Raw genomic sequence first — 18,281 nt, 5'->3', positions numbered from 1 at the left:
TGCTTTAATAAAAATGAGATTCTCCATTTCTTTTTTATTTTTTCTTTTATGAACTTCACAATTTCTTCTGATCCATAGTAGAAGGGTGATCCGTGAAGGAATTCAATTTTGGGCTTTGTGCTATTTTGTGTTTGCCTTTTAGCTCAGACCCGCCTAACTCTTCATGAAGAAAACCCAAACTTCTTTCAAATATATAATCAATAATGTTATTTTCACACCTTTCTTTGAAGTGGAGAGAGGTGAAATGAAGAGAAAAATAGGAAGAAAAGAAAAAGTTAAAGAAAGAAAGTATTAGATGTGATAGATGATAAGAGGAGAGATAGAAATAAAAAAATATGGAAATGAAGTGTTTCAAAAATGAGGTGTGTATATATCATTACTCATATATAATATATTTATGTGGACCTTTATGAACTCATTGGCCCAAGGGCACTATAACGTTGTTGTACCCCAAGAAAAAAAGTTGTTGTGCCCCAAAGAAAAGAAGTCACATATTCAAGGTTTAAGAGAAAGTTGATATTGACCAAAAAAAAAAAAAAAAAAGAAATTTGATAGACAGAGAAGCAACAGTTTGAATCAGCAAAGATGTTTCTGGACTATAGTGTCGTGCATTTGCTAGTGTTCTTGGAGCTAGTGTTTTGAGTGGGAAACATAACTATCTTAACTTTGGGTAGGTGGCATTATTGACTTCAGCTTCCCCACCATGTGAGAATCTTTAAAGTTAAGTCATTAGCATGTGAAAACTGGCCACTTTGGTTCTTCCTTTGTCGGTTGTGTTATTTACCCATGGTTTTTTTTTGCTTCTTTGTTTTTCTGTCCTTCCAGTTCAGTTGGGCCAGTTTGTTGACTTTGTACTTTCCCCATTAGTGGGCTTTGGCTTTCAGGCCTTCTCATCTATGCAATATGAAACAATTGACAAAAAAAAAGAGAAAGTTGACCCAAAAAAAAAGGTTTAAGAGAAACAAGTTTGGGAGCTTGTTGGACAATGCGAAGGTCAAGAATCAGGATGCCTAAGTTGATGGTGTCAATATGTGTCATAGATTAACGAAGGGAGTGAGGTTTCTACCACATTAGAAGGTCTATTACACAATTAAGTGGAGTTGTTTTTGCTTTCTCCTTCCTTTTGGTCACTGTCGTCCTTCCTTCGCTGTTTATCCCTATTATCCACATTTTTCTCCTTTCTCTCCTCATCACAGATCTGCGACCACCACTAGGTCTACCCTCAATAGCTAAATCATCATATGCTAGTGACCTCACAGCTTGATCTTTAGCCGGCCTCCACACCACCTTTCACGGGCATCAACCACTAGGAATCACTCGAAACCATCGCCTGTGGTTGTGAGCCACCATCACTCTCCTTTAGTCTTGTGCTGCTGTGCACTTCATCTCTATCCAACATGCTTGTAGCTTGCCCTCTACTCCTCTTAGATGCTTTGGTGGTGCTTATTGAATACCATTTGTTGATGATGGAGTTGTTGCATGCGATCTTTTGCAATTATAAAAAGAGTGAGCTAGATTGGATGACGATTATGAGTTGAAAATTAGAAAAAGCGACACAAAATGATAAAATCAAGTTTTCGTTTTGGGAGTAGAAGATCAAGAATGATTGGATGACGATTATGAGTTTTCTTACTAATTATGGTTATCGTTATGTTAGATTTTTTTATTCTTGTTTGAGTTTATGTTTATAGTACTGTTTTAAGTGTATTAACGTATGTTAGCTTATTCTCATTATGACTATTATTTCCTGGACTCATATTAATTTTGTGTGTTTTTTTATTATTCTACCCATATATAGAAGAAGAGTTTTTTGTTTTATTGTTTGTCACTCATGTATGACAACATCTTAACAACATACAATTTCACTGCAAGTAGTGTCAATCCGATACTAATGAGTTAAAATCCAATGCTAAATGATAATCGAAATTGACGTCGTAACTGTTATTAACCTGGTTGAAACAACTATATTAACGTCATATTTTACCTTCTCCACTATTGGGCCGGCCTTGGGCTTTTTACCTTCAGATTGTTTTTTTCTTCTTGGCCCAGTACAGCCCAGAACTTGCATTTCTTCAACAACTCGAGGAACAGTTAATGGAATTTCACTCCCACATCAAATTATATTTCTAACATAATTTGGATCGCTACTGTTATGCTCCATCCTCTGTGATTTCTCTTCTCGCAATCTTCACATGGATCCCAACCAGGTAACTCACCTTCTTCTTCTTCTTCTTCTTCTTCTTCTTCTTCATCTTCGCTTTTCTGCATAAAATAAATCTCAGATCTGGTTTCCATCTTCGTTGAATTTTCATTCCTCCGCACATTCCTTCATAGAATCGTCATATTTCTTCGATTCGAATACTCATGCTATTGTTTCGTTATAGATTTATGAAATTAGCTAATTGAATTGAATTGATTGAATCTTCCTCCGTTTGCAGCAAGTAGTAGAAAACTACGCGAATCCAAGGACTTGCTTCTTCCATGTCCTCTTCAAGGTTTACTCTATCATCCAATTGTGCTCTTTCAATGAATATGTGGTGTTCATGTTTGTAAAGGGGTTATGTTTTTGTGTATTGCAGGCTGCATCGTTGGCATTTTACATTCTCTCAACGCTCTTTATTGCTAACTTTGTCATCATCTTCGTGGTCACCGTGCTTCTCGCGGCGCTTGATTTTTGGGTGGTTAAGAATGTGAGTGGCCGGATTTTAGTTGGGTTGAGGTGGTGGAATGAAATCAATGATCTGGGTGAGAGTGTTTGGAAATTTGAATGTCTTGACCAAGAGGTAGGTGGTAATGGTATTAGTCCTTCAATAGCATCAGAATGGGTTTCAAATTCCTTTGTTGGATACTTGCTCTGATCTTACATGTATTGATTGATTTGTCTTTCTTTCCAGTCATTGGCTCGGATGAATAAAAAGGACTCGTGGCTTTTCTGGTGGACCCTTTACCTTACGGTAAGAGAATATGGATTGATTACAGCATGCAATGACATTCCAGTTTTCATTTAGGTTCTTCTAGTGCAAGAGTTGAAATGTGGGTTTTGGGGAGAGTCAATAAGGGGGAAATTATGGCCTGATCAGACTTATTCAGATGGTGCATCTGTTGTGTAGGAGTAAATTATTGTTACGTCTATGATCCATGTGGTCAAGATTCAACAAGATTTTACATTAGATATCGGCCACCTAACACAACTCTACTCTTTTCTCTGGGCTTGGAGCCGGTTATTTAATGGATATAGGCAGAGCAATGATATTGCTTAGTACGTAGTAGTAAATAGTACACTAATTGGTTGTAATGTTCAAAATAAGTGATAAGTTCTCTACAGGTTTTGGATTTGCATGGAGAACAATGGTTAATGAAATAACATGGCACAGTTATTTCACTGCTTGTAGGTTAGATACCACCCCCACACTTGTCTTAAAAAAAGCATAATCATTATTCTTTGGTACTACAGGCAATTTTATGGATCCTGCTTGGAATATTCTCGCTCATAAGGCTTCAAGCTGATTATCTCCTTGTTGTTGGAGTTTGTTTGACACTCAGCATTGCAAATATTGTTGGTTTTACCAAATGCAAAAAAGGTGCGCAACTTTATTGATGATATTCTTAAAAATTAAACCATGTATATTCTGATATGCAAAATTGGTTTGGGTGTAGCATTTCATATTGGAGTTTTGGAAACATTGTGTAGCACCTGTTTCTCATATCATTTTGAATGCAAACTATAATTTGTTGTATTCTGCCCACCATAGTAGTCAATCCCGGATAGCGGCGCGTAGCGGCCGGCCCCAAAAGTGGGATAGCGTGATAGCGCATAGCGGGATGGCCGCTATTCTGAATTTTTTTATGTAATTTTATATCATTAATAGTTTAATACTAAATACATATAAATAGCAAACAATGTCAAATATTGCCTAAAATTCATAACATTCATAATAGAAATAAAAATCATAAGTCTTGAACAATAACACACAACTAATAACTTCTCAAAAGCAAGGTAAAGAAGTCGAATTTGCAAATCTGAATGAAGAATGAAGCTTAATTCTTTCAATTTTGACCTATAATGGCCCTGAGAAGTCCTAACATGCCCATAAAAAGGTTCCCCAACGATTTAAAACGAAGGGGCTTGAGTCATTTTCTCCTTCGTTCATATAGCGCCGCTATTTCCCGCTATTGGCCGCGATCTGCCGCTATTTTGGCCGCTATTCGCGCCGCTATGACCGCTATTGTGAAGTTGGCCGCTATTTCATCTCAATAGCGGCAGGGAGCCGCTCCGCTACGCCGCTATAGCGCCGCTATTTGCCGCTATTGACTACTATGCTGCCCACTTAATGTAAAGTTGTAGGCATATGAAGATACTGACTACTAAATAAGGGGTTTAGAGTTCATTGTGTAAGTGAAATGGCAGTTTATGATTTTATTTGTCAATTCCTGTGTGGCAAAGGATTCTATGAGGCCTCAGCACGAGCAATTATATCACTGAAGCTTAATATCTTATGTTAGGCCATGATCTTATTCTTAGGTTCCTAGGTGCTTTGGAGGCTAATATATTGTATACCAATGTAGGATCCTGTGATCGTTGATTCTTTGTTCCTGCATTCTTGTATTTGTGCCTGCAACACATCCATTGGGCTTAAGTCGGTGAACATTTGTCTTTATGAAAACCATAAGGATATCCTCAATTTATACTCCCACCAAATTGGAAGTTATTATTGATATTCCTGTTGTTATAGTAGTAGTAGAAATAGTTTTGGTGGAATTGGTTAAGTAACAAGAGAAGAGACATTATATGAAAATGTAAATGGTTTGCTGAAGGGTCAACTGGTTAGAGATTCCCAAATATCAATTTAGTTTTAGACCGGTTACCGTGTATTATCAATAGTTGGTTAGAACAATTAGTTTGTGAGAGAGGTTGGAAATGACAGGCGATTTAGCTTAATATGAGTATGGATAGAAGGGAAAGGATGTTGCTAGTTTTTTAACAGAGCAGTGGCTCAGTTATAGAAGGAGAAAGGAGAGATTTTGCTCCTACTCTGTTTATTTTTCAGTTATACAAAAAATGAATAAACTCATTATTTGCTCTATACCCATTGTGGTTTTCTAATACAACTCCTTGCAGTAGGCCAGTAGCACCCTGTTTTTGTGAGATTGGGAACTTTGGGACATCTTTTTTTTTGTTTGTCTTATTAATATTTTCTTCATTGCATCTTGTCTAATTGATCCTGCAATATATGTGAAACGTACATGTAGGAGTTTCCTAAGCTCATAACATCTTGAGACTAGTATTTCTACATAACAGGAAGGATTTCCCTTTGTCCCCCACATGATTTACCATTTCATCTTAACATGCTTTTCAATGGAAAAGCTTGCATTGGCTAAAACTGTTTGGTTGTTTTTCAGATGCTAAGAAGCAACTTCAACAATTTGCCTCTCAGACAATTGCCACTCGGTTCTCATCTACCCTACAGTCAGCATTCAGTGTCGTCTAAGATGGAAATGCACATGTGCATTATTGGAAATATTGAGATGTGGTGGAGGTTTGTACATGATGATTATTTTGGCCAGCATCGGATTGAATTCTGACTACCTATCAAATTTGCATAGTTACTGATACAGCAAATGCAAAATTTTGTACTCTCTTTACAAGAAATGGGTTGAGTGAGACTTCGATAAACAAATTACTTAGTAAAACTGTTATTTTTAGGTGTACATCGTTTTTCTTGTATTCTTTTGCGTTGGTGTTCTATGATTTATATTCTGTATGGACTAAAATATTGACTCATGAAAATTGGTGGATAATATAAATCACGATGTTGTATCATCCTAGAAGACGGGGGCACACTCATCTCACTGATGACTGACCAAAATATATACAACCGCAAATGCCTTATCGATTATGAGATCGCATTTAATAATATCCTTTATAACCAATTTGTAATAGTGGAGAGATGCCTCGTACATTTAGAGGAAGCTTTAAAATACATTGCATTCGAGCTAAAGGAAAAAGCGAAATCTATGAATGGAGCTATTTTCACAGACTAGAACTGACTGATCCTTACCTTATGCTTTCTACTGCACCAAGACCAACTACAACAACGATAAAGTGGTGAGGGAGGTACCATGGAGGCCGGGAGAAGAAGGCATGAAATGGAGAAGGGAGGCACCCTATGCTGGAAGAGAAGTGGAGAAGGGAGGCACCACATATTGGGAGTGAAAAGAACATACATGAGAAAACGAAGGAACAAGCAAATGAAAACTCGATTGCTGGAGAAGAATACACGGAGGGGGAAAGAGGAGATTAGGACCAACGAAGAAGAGTCGTGTGTTTTCATAGATTTAGTTTTAAAATGCGGTTCTTACTATTTCAATTTGGATCATAGTCCACATGTTTTAATTTTCATAACTTACTATCTAACTTACGTGCTCAAATTCATTAATCCTAAAACCGAATTAGCCCATTTACCCAACCCAACCCACCCATATTTGCTTCAAAAAGGGTGGGATTGTCGACCCAACCCATAAGCAGCATTGGTGTTCAGGAATAGATTGTTTGACATGTAATAAATGTGGTGACATCTTACTCACACGTCATTATATAGACCTGTTTGGAAAAGAATGACGTTTTTCTTTGAAAAAAATGAAGTTAATCACATATAAAATAAAACATCGGAAATGAGAAGAGCATAGGCTTAGAGTATAATATATCATATTTTTCTAAAACAACAAATATTTTTTTTGGTTGAGAATTTAAGTCAAAAAAGGAACTTTATTTGATTAAAAATCATAATTTTTAGGGTCATAAATATTTTTGGCATGAGATACTCTTCCATGAGTCGAGTAAACTTACTATAGGCGATGAAACTTTTCCTTCAAGTTTGTAACACAATTACATACTTAAGGATCAATTCAACCTTACTTGTGGATTCATGGTTAACAATCTTCATTAAAAAGAATATAGATATGATACTTTAGCAATTTAGGTTACATAGCTTTAATATTTTACCTCTACTCTTCTTCTTATCTCTCTATAATAGGTGTGGAGTGTAAGCAACTAATTTTGCAAGCTGCTAACTGCCAACATATCCAACCACAAACATCCAACTCCAAGTTTCCTGTTTTCTTCCCCGGCGGCTGCACCGCCGTCTTCAGCCCACATGAAACAAGTCAACTAAACCATCCACCACTCTTCTTTATACTTCCACCAAAACTTGAGCCAAAGAACCATTATCCAGATTCAACACTCAATTTTTTCCACCATGAACACAATCGCCCATATTCGCAACCGCACTCTAAAATCCGCATTTAGGGTTTTCACTGCTTCTAGAAATTCATCATACTTCGTGTTCCCACCTGCAAGATGCCACCATGCTCTTGCTAATTCCAGCAAACCTCGTTTCAACCATGACCGCACCAATCACTGCACAGTGGCAAATAGGGATATCTTCGACATTACCAGATTCGCCGTTCGGAATTTCTCAACTTCTGTTGAGACCCGTGTCAATGACAGCAATTTTCAGAGGATTTATATGCAGGGTGGTGGTGTGAATGTGAAACCATTGGATTTGGAGGTGGAAAGTGTTCATAAGGATGGTGAAGATGTTGTGGTTGAAGATGCTAGCAGTAGCACAGGTGTTCATAAGAGCATAGAGGAGGAAACAGATGTGGAGAAACAAGCATGGAAGTTATTGAGGGATTCTGTTGTGAGTTATTGTGGTAATCCTGTGGGGACTATGGCTGCGAAGGATCCGGGGGATAAGATGCCCTTGAATTATGATCAGGTCTTTATTCGGGATTTCGTGCCTTCGGCTCTTGCCTTCTTGCTTAGAGGAGAAAGTGAGATTGTTAAGAACTTTCTTCTTCATACTTTGCAATTGCAGGTAATTTACTCTTTAGAGTGTGACTTAAGGATCCTATCATGTGCATTATAAGTCTAACTATTATAAATGTCTTGCTGAACATTAATTGAACCGTTTATCGGTTGAGTATTGATGTCTTTTCATGTCATTTGTTAATCCCGGCTGTATAATCAATAGTTAGATAAGTAACCATTGTAAGTAGAAGATACTAAATATTGATGATCAATGGAATCCAAGGAAATGCTTAGAGAAAGTGTATTTATTATGATGATTAAGGCCCCGTTTGGAAGAGCTTATTTGAGCTTATCTGATAGCATAAGCGCTTATGCCAGTGTTTGGGAGAGCTTATGCAAACAGCTTATGACCTACCATAAGCTGTTTTGAGCTTATTTTCATAAGCTATTCAAGATAGCTTATGAAAAAGAGCTTATGCTTATATATAGCTTATTTTTAATTTATTTCAATAAACTTTTTAAAATAGCTTATGAATAAGCGCTTATATCATTAAGCTTTTTTTCCAAACGGGGCCTAAATGCTAATTCACTTTAATGTTTTTAGTATGATTTAGCCCAAAAGAAAGTGTACTCATGATTACATAAACCGTAAGCGTTGCCGTTTAGAAACTTTGTTGTATATTGATTGCTGATATTTTTCTTTTTCCTATTTGATTGCAAAAGAGTTGGGAGAAAACAGTGGACTGCTACAGTCCTGGACAGGGTTTGATGCCTGCTAGTTTCAAAGTTAGAACCGTAGCTCTTGATGAAAATAATAGTGAAGAAGTTTTAGATCCTGATTTTGGGGAGTCGGCTATTGGCCGTGTTGCACCTGTGGATTCAGGTTGTTTTTTTGCACTTTCTTATTACATGCCTACAGAAAAATAATGTTCTGGAAAACTACTTGTAAATGGTAATGTAAACCATAGGCACTCTCAAAACTATTATTTGATTAACATAAAAATATAACTTACCTCTATTCATTTAATTTTTTGAACAGGGTTGTGGTGGATCATCCTGTTGCGGGCTTATGGGAAGCTCACTGGTGACTACAGCTTGCAAGAAAGGGTGGATTTTCAAACTGGCTTGAAAATGATCCTTAACTTGTGTTTAACTGATGGTTTTGACATGTTTCCTTCTCTGCTAGTCACTGATGGATCTTGCATGATAGATAGGCGAATGGGCATTCATGGTCACCCACTTGAAATCCAAGTGAGTGTAACTAAACTTTATGTTTCTCCTTCTTCTGTGTTTTGCACTAGGTTCTATATGGATTTGGAAGCTATGCCTTTTCTGTGATCTGTTCTATTTAAATTTGAAGGATGTTCTATTTACTTCAATTGCCCTACTCTATAGGTATATCACTTTATATGCTCGTGTTTCTATTTGATATATATTCTTTTCATGTATGCATATATGTATATTTGCTAAACATGAGATGAAGCTTTTCATTCAGGTTATGTGTGACCTCTAAATTCTACCTCCACTCTTCTATTGTTTTTATTCATACATGGTAACTTGTACTTGACAGGCATTGTTTTACTCAGCTCTTCGCTGCTCACGTGAAATGCTTGCTGTAACTGATGGAACCAGTCATCTCATTCGAGCCATTAACAATAGACTCAGTGCTCTATCATTCCACATTAGAGAATATTATTGGGTGGATATGAAAAAGCTGAATGAAATATATAGGTATAAAACAGAAGAGTACTCTCTGGATGCCATCAACAAATTCAACATCTATCCAGAACAAATTCCTTTTTGGGTAATGGATTGGATTCCAGAAAAGGGTGGATATCTGATTGGAAATCTGCAGCCAGCTCACATGGATTTCAGGTTTTTTACACTTGGAAATCTTTGGTCTATTGTTTCATCTTTGGGCACCCCAAGACAGAATGATGCTATTTTAAATCTGATAGAAGCTAAATGGGATGATCTTGTGGGTCATATCCCTCTTAAGATATGCTATCCTGCCGTGGAAAATGAAGAGTGGCGCATAATTACCGGGAGCGACCCAAAGAATACGTAAGTTCTCTCCGTAATTCTCGTTTCTGCTGTTTGCGTATCTTTGACTTAAAAAATACTGAATTCATTGATCTATTTTGTACAACTTTTTCTATGGTGTGTTACTAAACTCAGACAATATGCTTAACTTTTGCAGCCCCTGGTCATATCACAATGGTGGATCTTGGCCAACACTGTTGTGGCAGGTAAATTTTTCCTGATCGCAATATATGTGTCTTAAGAAAAGCTTAGATATGTTGTTTGGTTATTCACTTTGTCATGTGTCCTAGCACCTCAACTATTGAACCCCCAAGTCTCGTGACTCTGATGACAATATATGTGTTGTAACATTCATGGCAGTGGAAGTAGCAGTTTTTAGGCCACAGACAGAAATTCACTCTAATATATAGAAAACTGGGAATTAATTCACATACCACAGAAACTGAAGTTTGATAAGAAAAAGATCAGGAGAGATTATTTTCTTGGTTTGTTATTTGTGAGAAAGAAAATTTTCACAACTAAACCAACTGTTTGCTCCTGATTAAAAAAATTGCTGATTTTGTTTGTGAGACCTTGCATTTCAACTGTCAAGTCTCAGCATTGATTTAAAATCTGATGCATTTCCTTATACATCATCTTCAGTTCACACTGGCATGCATCAAAATGGGGAGAATTGAACTAGCCCAGAAAGCAGTTGATTTGGCTGAGAAAAGGCTGCCAGTTGATTCTTGGCCCGAGTATTATGATACCCGTTCTGGGAAATTTGTTGGAAAGCAAGCGCGGCTGTATCAAACATGGACCATAGCTGGGTTCCTCACATCCAAGATGCTTTTGAAGAATCCTGAAATGGCATCCATGTTATTCTGGGAGGAGGATTATGAACTTCTTGATATTTGTGCTTGTGGGCTTAAGAAGAGTGGCAGGAGAAAGTGCTCCCGTGTTGCTGCCAAGTCTCAGATTCTAGTGCGATGAGGCTCTGCCTTATCTGGAAGCAGAATGCCTACCTGTACATTTATTATACCATAGAGTATAAGATAAATAGGAAAATTAATAATAGTTCCACATTGCTGTATTTATGGTAAGAAGGCTTTCCTTTGTATTGGCGGGCAATTGTCACCTTAGACAATGAGGTTTCACTTATCACCTCTTACAAACTAAATCCCTCACCTATTTATAGCCTAGTTCACTACTTAGGATTTTCCCTTACCCATATCTATAATAGCATTGTTCACTACTTAAGATTTTCACTTACAAATTTGTATATTAACAATATTCACATTGATTTTTCAAATTATACAATTGCTTCTTTGTAGCATTTTATAATAATGAGTTTCTTCCTGAGCGTTCCTATATGATTTTGGCTCGTTCTTCTTTGTGTCTTTGACTTTATATTTCACTGATCTTGAGATTAAAGGACGACATCAATATTCATGTATTCAAGGCTACCTTATAGTTTGTCCAATTATGTTTGCAGATGAAGTCACTGTAATACTAACTTGCCTTAAAGTAACCTGTAAAAATGTCCGAGGAGGGGTGTAAATGTATGACTTAGATTAGTGATGTGTTTGGTTTTTGCCAAAAACAATCAACCCCTGATTTTGGGAATGCTCAACATTAAACTAAATATGCACTAGGCTTTTCTTTGATCTGATTTATCCTATTTCTTAAGTACAGGTTTGAGCTTGTCGTATTGAGTTAATATAACTTCACTTTTTAAAAATTTAACCTGGTTTGAAGTTATATTGCGTTTAGAGTTTATTTGAGTTTATTTTATACTATATTCTTTTCTTTTTGTCAGTGATACCATAAGCATTTAAACAGCTGTTTGGTTAACCTTATGAAAATGGTGAGCTTATTTTGATAAGCATATATATATATAGATAGGGAAATACTAACTTACTCCCACTTGTTTTTTAGAAGAAGTAAGTTAGCAACCAACACCTTTTTAATTGGACAAAAAAACCAAACACTCTCATATTAAAGTCAACTTAAATTGCAGGGTGTTTATGTAATTTCGATTACTGTTTTTAATTAAAAAACTCAATTTCTCTCTCTCCCATTTTCTCTCTCTTATTCCCCCAACTTCTTCATCCTCCAACCACTTCCAAAGACTCCATCGGACCATCACTCAATTTTTTTTTAATTCTTCTCTTTCTTCAAGCATGTGTGGCCTTTCCTCCCTACCTTCAAAGAAACAAATCTATTTCTACTTTTCATTTTCATTTCAATAACTTGAAAACAAAATTCAAGGAAACGGAGACGTACTGTGCGAGAAAGAAAATTGAGTGGTGTTTGTCCACATTGTTAAGATCGGCATCATTAGAAAGAAGAAGAAAAAATAAAGGAATTGTGGCCAATTAAGAATATTTTTTGTCATTTGAAACTATGATAATGGTGGCCGGTGGGGAATGAAAAAGAGGAGTGTGATAATGGAGGAAGAGTGAAATCGTTTGAATAGAGAGAAGCAAAAGGATTAGGGATTAGGAGGAGAGAGATTGTGTTTTTTTCAGATTTAAAAAAAATAAAATGCAAATTACTTTAATACCCACATAGTTGTGTTAGTTTGAAAATAAAAGAATTGGTTTTTTAGAAGGAGTAAGTTAGCATTCCCCATATATATATATATATATATATAGGGAGCGTATCAAGTGAGAGGAGTAGTTTATGGTGAGAGATGAGAGGAATAATTAATAGCCCTTGGATTAAAATAAAGGGTTCAGATTAATTCTCACTCTTAAAAGACTCACGTGACCCTCGCTTTCCCTATTCTCTCTCATTTTGTTCAGTCCCCAGAAACACGATGATGTTCTTCCTCTTCAATACCCAGACCCAGCCGGAAGGGGGTTCCCCGGCTACCGGAATCTGACAGGAGTGGTGTAGAGGGCCCTGCCGGCGGTGGAATTGGGGACGGCGGGGTCGCCGGTGAGGTGGGCATCGCCGAGGAGCTTGAGGGTTCTTACGGTTATGGTGGCGAAGTCGAATTGTGTGACTGCGTCGGCGAAGAAGAAGTTGAGAAAGTAGAGGATCTGAAGATGGAGATCATGGGAAGTGGTGGCACTTCCGCCACCAAAAGCCTCCGATCTGGCGCACCCACCCACTGAAACAGTTCAGCGACCAACCCCACTCTTCCCCAATGCTCTGTTCTCCATTGCCATCAACTCTGCAATCTAACCAGCCTCAAAATCACATAGCCACCCAGTCAACGAACAACCCTGAATTTCTCTTAATCATTGGAAAGCACCTACCATACTTCAACCCCACAATTTTTAACGCGTACATGTGATTGAAGTGAATTTATTCAGAGTTGAGGTGTTTGGCTTTTAAGGGAAAAAAAAAAATTTACAATAACAGAGATATATGTTGAATTGATGAAAATGAAAAAATCTTCAGAATTGGATGGAATGGGAAAAGCTCGAAAACATGGCAAGCAATCGTAGGTTGAATTGATAATCGAAGGCTGGTTGTGGAGCTAGGCTGAGATTACGGATTTTCGGTGGAGGTGTCGTCGGAAAGAATGGTGACTGGATTTTTCCGATCAGGTAGTGGGCGGAGAAGAGCCTCTGTGTGCTTGAAAAAACTGGAAAAAGAGAGAAACAAACAAGGGATTTTATTAGGGCCAAAGTTTAAAAATTCCTTCTGTCAACAAATGAAAAAAATTGATGGCTTTGCAATCAAGATTTGGAATTGCTAGTTGAGATTTTGAATCTGGACCAAATGGAAAAGAATTGCTGGCTTAAGGCTTTCATTCTTGACAGAGGTTTTGTGCAGAAGAGAAACCGTGAAGAAGAAAGAGGAATGTGGCACGTGACAGTTTTAAATGAGATTAGATCTGGACCATATATTTTAAATCAATGGCTATCATTTAATGCTCTCATCTCTCACCATAAATCACTCCTCTCACCTGATATGCTCCCTATATATATATTAGTTTATAAATGAACACTTTAATAAGCTTCTCAAATAAGTTTATGGATAAGCTTTTATGTGATATGTGTATTAAAATAAAGCTTAATCCAGTTTTTGGTCCCCATTCTTTGTCATAAATATGACTTTAGTCCCTCGTCGGAGTAAAGGTGGGTATTGATCCTCACTTTTCTGCAAAATAGCTAGTTTTGGTCCCTCCGGCCGTTTGGGTCAACACCGGAGCTCCGGCAGCTGATGTGGTCTTGCCACGTCAATTAATGAACCTTGGTGGATTTTTGTTTTCTTTTTTCATTTAAAAAAATAAATTTTTAACACTATTAACCCTCACTAATTAACCTTCTTCTTAATTAATTTTAAAAAAACTCATCTATCTTCTTCTTATCAGCATCTTCTTCTTCATCTTCTTAATCATCTTCTTCAACCCAGATTTTCCAGAAAACCCAACAACTACAATCTTCAACCTATGTTCATCAATCCTCTTCAACCCATACAAACCCAAAACTTCAAAGTCTAAATTTCAAACTTGTTATTTTTTTTCTCCTCTCTCCTCAACTCAAACCCATTTTCCTCCTCACTTCTTTTCTTTTAGCAAATCATTACTCTTTTCATACTGGTCTGCGCCATGTGAGTACACAACAGAGGGCCACAAATCACATCCTTCACCATCGGCCTTCCAAAAATTCTGCTGTATAATTACACCCTTCCAACAAGAATTTCTTCTACATAATCAACGAAGAGTACCTTTTACTCATGTGAAACACCCAAATCAACAAAGCCACACACATCAAAGAGTAGCAGCATGAATCGAAAGGGACAACGACGACGCTGTAAAAACCGAAGCTAGAACCAACGTTGGAAACCGGGAGGATGAGCGGCGGACCTGGTTCTGGTATCAGCGACGAGAACAGAGAGGGTGGCGGCGCCGGGAGCAGAGTGTGCGAGCAGCGACACCGGAACTTTCTGGTTATGATTTCTGGATCTGGGTTTTAGATCTGGGTCTTCTTGGTTTCATTGCAGATCTAGGGTTACGGTGCGTGAGAGAAGATGGAGAACATAAAGAAAGATAGCCGAGTGATGGTGACCTTTGGCTCCGTTCACTCACCATCTTCTCCACTCTCATCTCATAGCCATGGACGCTCAGCGTGCTTTGCTTGACGGAGGAAGAGAGAAAGGGTTTCAAGGAAGTCTCCTGAGACGACAAGGTTGAAGATGATGTTGATAAGGATGTTCAGTTTTGTTTTTAGTTTTCTAAATAATTAATGATCTAATTAATAAAAAAATTAAATGAAAAAAATTTCCACCGAGGCTCATTAATTGACGTGGCAATGCCACATGAGCTTGCCGGAGCTCCGGCGTTGACCCAAACGACCGGAGGGACCAAAACCAGCTATTTTGCAAAAAACTGAGGACTAATCCCTACCTTTACTCCAGCGAGGGACTAAAGCCATATTTATGACAAAGGATGGGGACCAAAAATTGGATTAAGCCTAAAATAAACATATAATTATACTATTTACGTGAACACATCCTTAGTTTGTGAAACCTCACAAATTGACCGTGACAATTTTCAGTTAAGTTGGGAATCCACAAGAATTTGCTCATATGCAAATTGAGACGATTTTGAATCAACAATTCAACCCCCATAATTTTTAAATGTCGATAAAGTATAGCACTTTCCTTGGGTTTAATAATCGTTTTAGGTTTAAGTGCAACTTTAGTCCCTGATTTTTACAAAAAAACTACAGTTTTAGTCCCTTACGTTCCCTCCCGTTTGCAACGTTAGTCTTTTTGCCTAATTATTAACGGAAGAGGCTTATGTGACAAGTCTCGGGGGACGTGGCACTGCACTAGAGAGAGAGACTCACATGCCTCTCACGACCCTCCAATGGTCATCTTCCTCCTCCTTAAAAACGAAGACGCGACATTGAAGGGGGAAAGAAGAAGGTTGTGCAAGTCGCAAGGAAGAAGGAAAGAGAAGCAAGTCGCGAGGAAGAAGGTTGAAGCCGCTGAGGACGCCTGGGTTCGAAACTTATGGGAGGATTTAGCGAAAGAAACTTCCTCTGCATTTTATGGATTTGGAAGGCGAAACAGGTCCAAGCCGTTGATGCTTCTGTGCGATTGGAGTTGAAGCTCCCCTTGTAGCATCAAAGACACCAATTAACCATGGAAAAGTGTTTATGGTTGTGGATTGTACAAGGTACCTCACAACAACCTACTCTTAACTCCTTATGGCTACAAGGACACAACAACCTACTCACAACAACCACAATCGGCTTCGAATTAATTGTGGAATTTAGTATGTAATTAACGGCAGTGCTAGCTATAAAATTAGCTGTTAAAGTTTTAGCTGCCCGTTAGCTGTGAAAATAAGCTGCGAAAATATTAACTGTAAATTAGCTAGGAATCTCTGCTACTGAATAAGTGAATTAGCAGCACAATTTCATTGTCTTTCCAGTGAACTATCAGAATATTAATCTGAACTTACCGTCAAGTATTTCTGACATCGACATATAATTCCCTTGCCCTCTCATTGTTCTCTATTAAAATTACTAATTATATTTAGCTTTAAATTGTTTGTAATTGAGGTCAAACAAAAATCTGAATAAGCAAGGGTCTATCAGTTTTGGGTTTGTTTCTTATTAGCTTCTAGTTTTTTGGGAGTTCTTAGATTTTAAGAAAGTTGAAAGCCTGACAGATACCAACAATTTTCACTCCAGCTAATTCTTTTGGAGCAACTTCCTCCAGGCTTCATGTACTTTTGTTGGCTAATATTATTGGAGCCATCTTCTAGAGGGAAAATGAAGTTTGGGGTAAACTCAAGTGTTTTGAGAACTTAATGACTAAACTAAAATAACTTAACAAATTAGTACAGGATACGTTTTGTAACTAATTAAGCACTTGATGTTAATAAACATTTATTACGTAAGCACATATTGCACTTATTTGTGAAAAAAGTCTGCTAAATCACTTAAATGGATCAATTTCAAGTTTGCAGAGGAAATCATGAAAAGGTACGTTAGTATTTAAAATGGTTGAAAGGTTGGCAATAATTAGAAGAGCCGTGTAGAATATAGAAGCAATGGATAGTTGAGCTAGTAACTCAATTTAGGAAAGATAGCTCATTAGTGTGTAATCAAGGTGGTTACACAAAAAAGACTCACCTGCCACTGATTAAAACATGTTTCCTACCCCGATCCCGAGCAATAAAGGATGAGATAAGAAAGGTTGAGGCACTAACTACTACCAAAAAAACCTGCAACCTTCATAGAAGCGAGCTATCCTGCGATATCTTTCATAGAGGTTAAGCTGCACAAAGGTTATCATGTCTACCCTCTCAATTCACCTGGTCTTGGCGGTGGGCGTTGTCTCTACATATTCTGAGCAGTGTGCCCTCGATCACGAGGTTGGAGTTGAGGTAGAACGAGAACAGGGTCTGCACTTGAGGCTATGCGATCCTTGTTTAGAGCCTCTTCCAGAGCTGGTGGTGGGTTCCATGTCCAGGGTCTGCAGTTATATATCACTTCTCACCCCCTACGTTCAGCTACTCGGAATACATCACAACCAGGCCAACTTAATATGACTGTGCGGCCCAATCTCCGGCATTCTAGTCCAGCACATCGTTGGCTACCTCAGCGACTGTTGCACATCCCGCTTCGGCTGCCGCCGCCCTTTCATCACCGCCGGAGCATTGGCCACCTTCCTCATCGCCTACTCCGCCGACATCGGCCACTCCACCGACGACTCCCGCACCAGAAAAGCCCATCCCCGCGCCATCGCCGTCTTCGTCGTCGAATTCTGGATCTTCGACGTCGCAAACAACATGCTCCAAGGCCCACTCCGCGCCTGCCTCGTCGACCTCGCCGCCGGCGACTGACGCAAAACTTGAACAACACAAACTCCTTCTATTCCTTCTTCATGGCGATCAGCAATGTAGGCGGCATAACGGCTACGCCGCCGGCACCAACGGCTACCTCTACCGCCACTTTCTCCCCTTCATGAAAACAATCGCCTGTGATGACTCCAACGCGAACCTGAAATGCTGCTTCTTCATCTCCGTTAATCTTCTCTTGATTCTTGCCACCGCGGCCATGATCTACTTGAAGGAGCAACTGTTTCAGGAAACCGACGGTGTGATGATGGTGATCACGCTCACGCAGGTGGCATGCATTTCTCGGGAATTATTCGGTGCGTTTCGCACACTGAAGAAACCCACGTGGATCCTTCTGTTGGTGACGTGTTTGAATTGGTTAGTGTGGTTTCCGTTTTTTCAGTTCGACACTGATTACATGGGGAGAGAGGTGTACGGTAGAGAAGTTGGACTTCGAATTTTTGACAAGGGGGTGCGATTGGGTACATTCGGGCTCATGCTTAACTCAGTGTTCCTTGGTGCGACGTTGTTGGGGATGGAACCGCTGTCGCGTGGAGTTGGCGGAGTTAAGCGGTTATGGGGGGGGTCATTAACTTGCTGCTTGCGGAGTGAGCCAAATTCTTATTGCTAAGAGTA

The 18,281-nt window shown here is 38.5% G+C and overlaps 2 protein-coding genes and 1 pseudogene across 2 annotated transcripts; all 3 read left to right on the top strand.

Annotated features, from left to right (window-relative positions):
• The first annotated feature begins 2,068 nt into the window (after positions 1-2,068).
• LOC130720343 (Golgi apparatus membrane protein-like protein ECHIDNA) lies at positions 2,069-5,821 on the top strand. Its single transcript, XM_057570968.1, has 6 exons — positions 2,069-2,207; positions 2,439-2,495; positions 2,580-2,783; positions 2,895-2,954; positions 3,455-3,581; positions 5,401-5,821. Exons 1-6 carry the CDS (start codon positions 2,193-2,195, stop codon positions 5,487-5,489), a joined length of 552 nt encoding a protein of 183 aa, XP_057426951.1. The 5' UTR covers positions 2,069-2,192; the 3' UTR covers positions 5,490-5,821.
• Positions 5,822-7,020: 1,199 nt separating this feature from the next.
• LOC130718017 (alkaline/neutral invertase A, mitochondrial-like) lies at positions 7,021-11,205 on the top strand. The gene is made up of 6 exons (XM_057568448.1): positions 7,021-7,877; positions 8,534-8,693; positions 8,850-9,061; positions 9,381-9,874; positions 10,011-10,059; positions 10,496-11,205. The coding sequence occupies exons 1-6, from the start codon at positions 7,257-7,259 to the stop codon at positions 10,823-10,825; spliced, it is 1,866 nt and encodes a 621-aa protein (XP_057424431.1). The 5' UTR covers positions 7,021-7,256; the 3' UTR covers positions 10,826-11,205.
• Positions 11,206-16,993: 5,788 nt separating this feature from the next.
• On the top strand, positions 16,994-18,276 carry LOC130720414 (sucrose transport protein SUC2-like; annotated as a pseudogene).
• Positions 18,277-18,281: the final 5 nt, after the last annotated feature.

This window comes from Lotus japonicus, chromosome 5, assembly GCF_012489685.1.
Source record: "Lotus japonicus ecotype B-129 chromosome 5, LjGifu_v1.2".
In the NCBI taxonomy this organism is placed as follows: domain Eukaryota; kingdom Viridiplantae; phylum Streptophyta; class Magnoliopsida; order Fabales; family Fabaceae; genus Lotus; species Lotus japonicus.
This window is presented reverse-complemented; position numbering and strand designations above follow the sequence as displayed.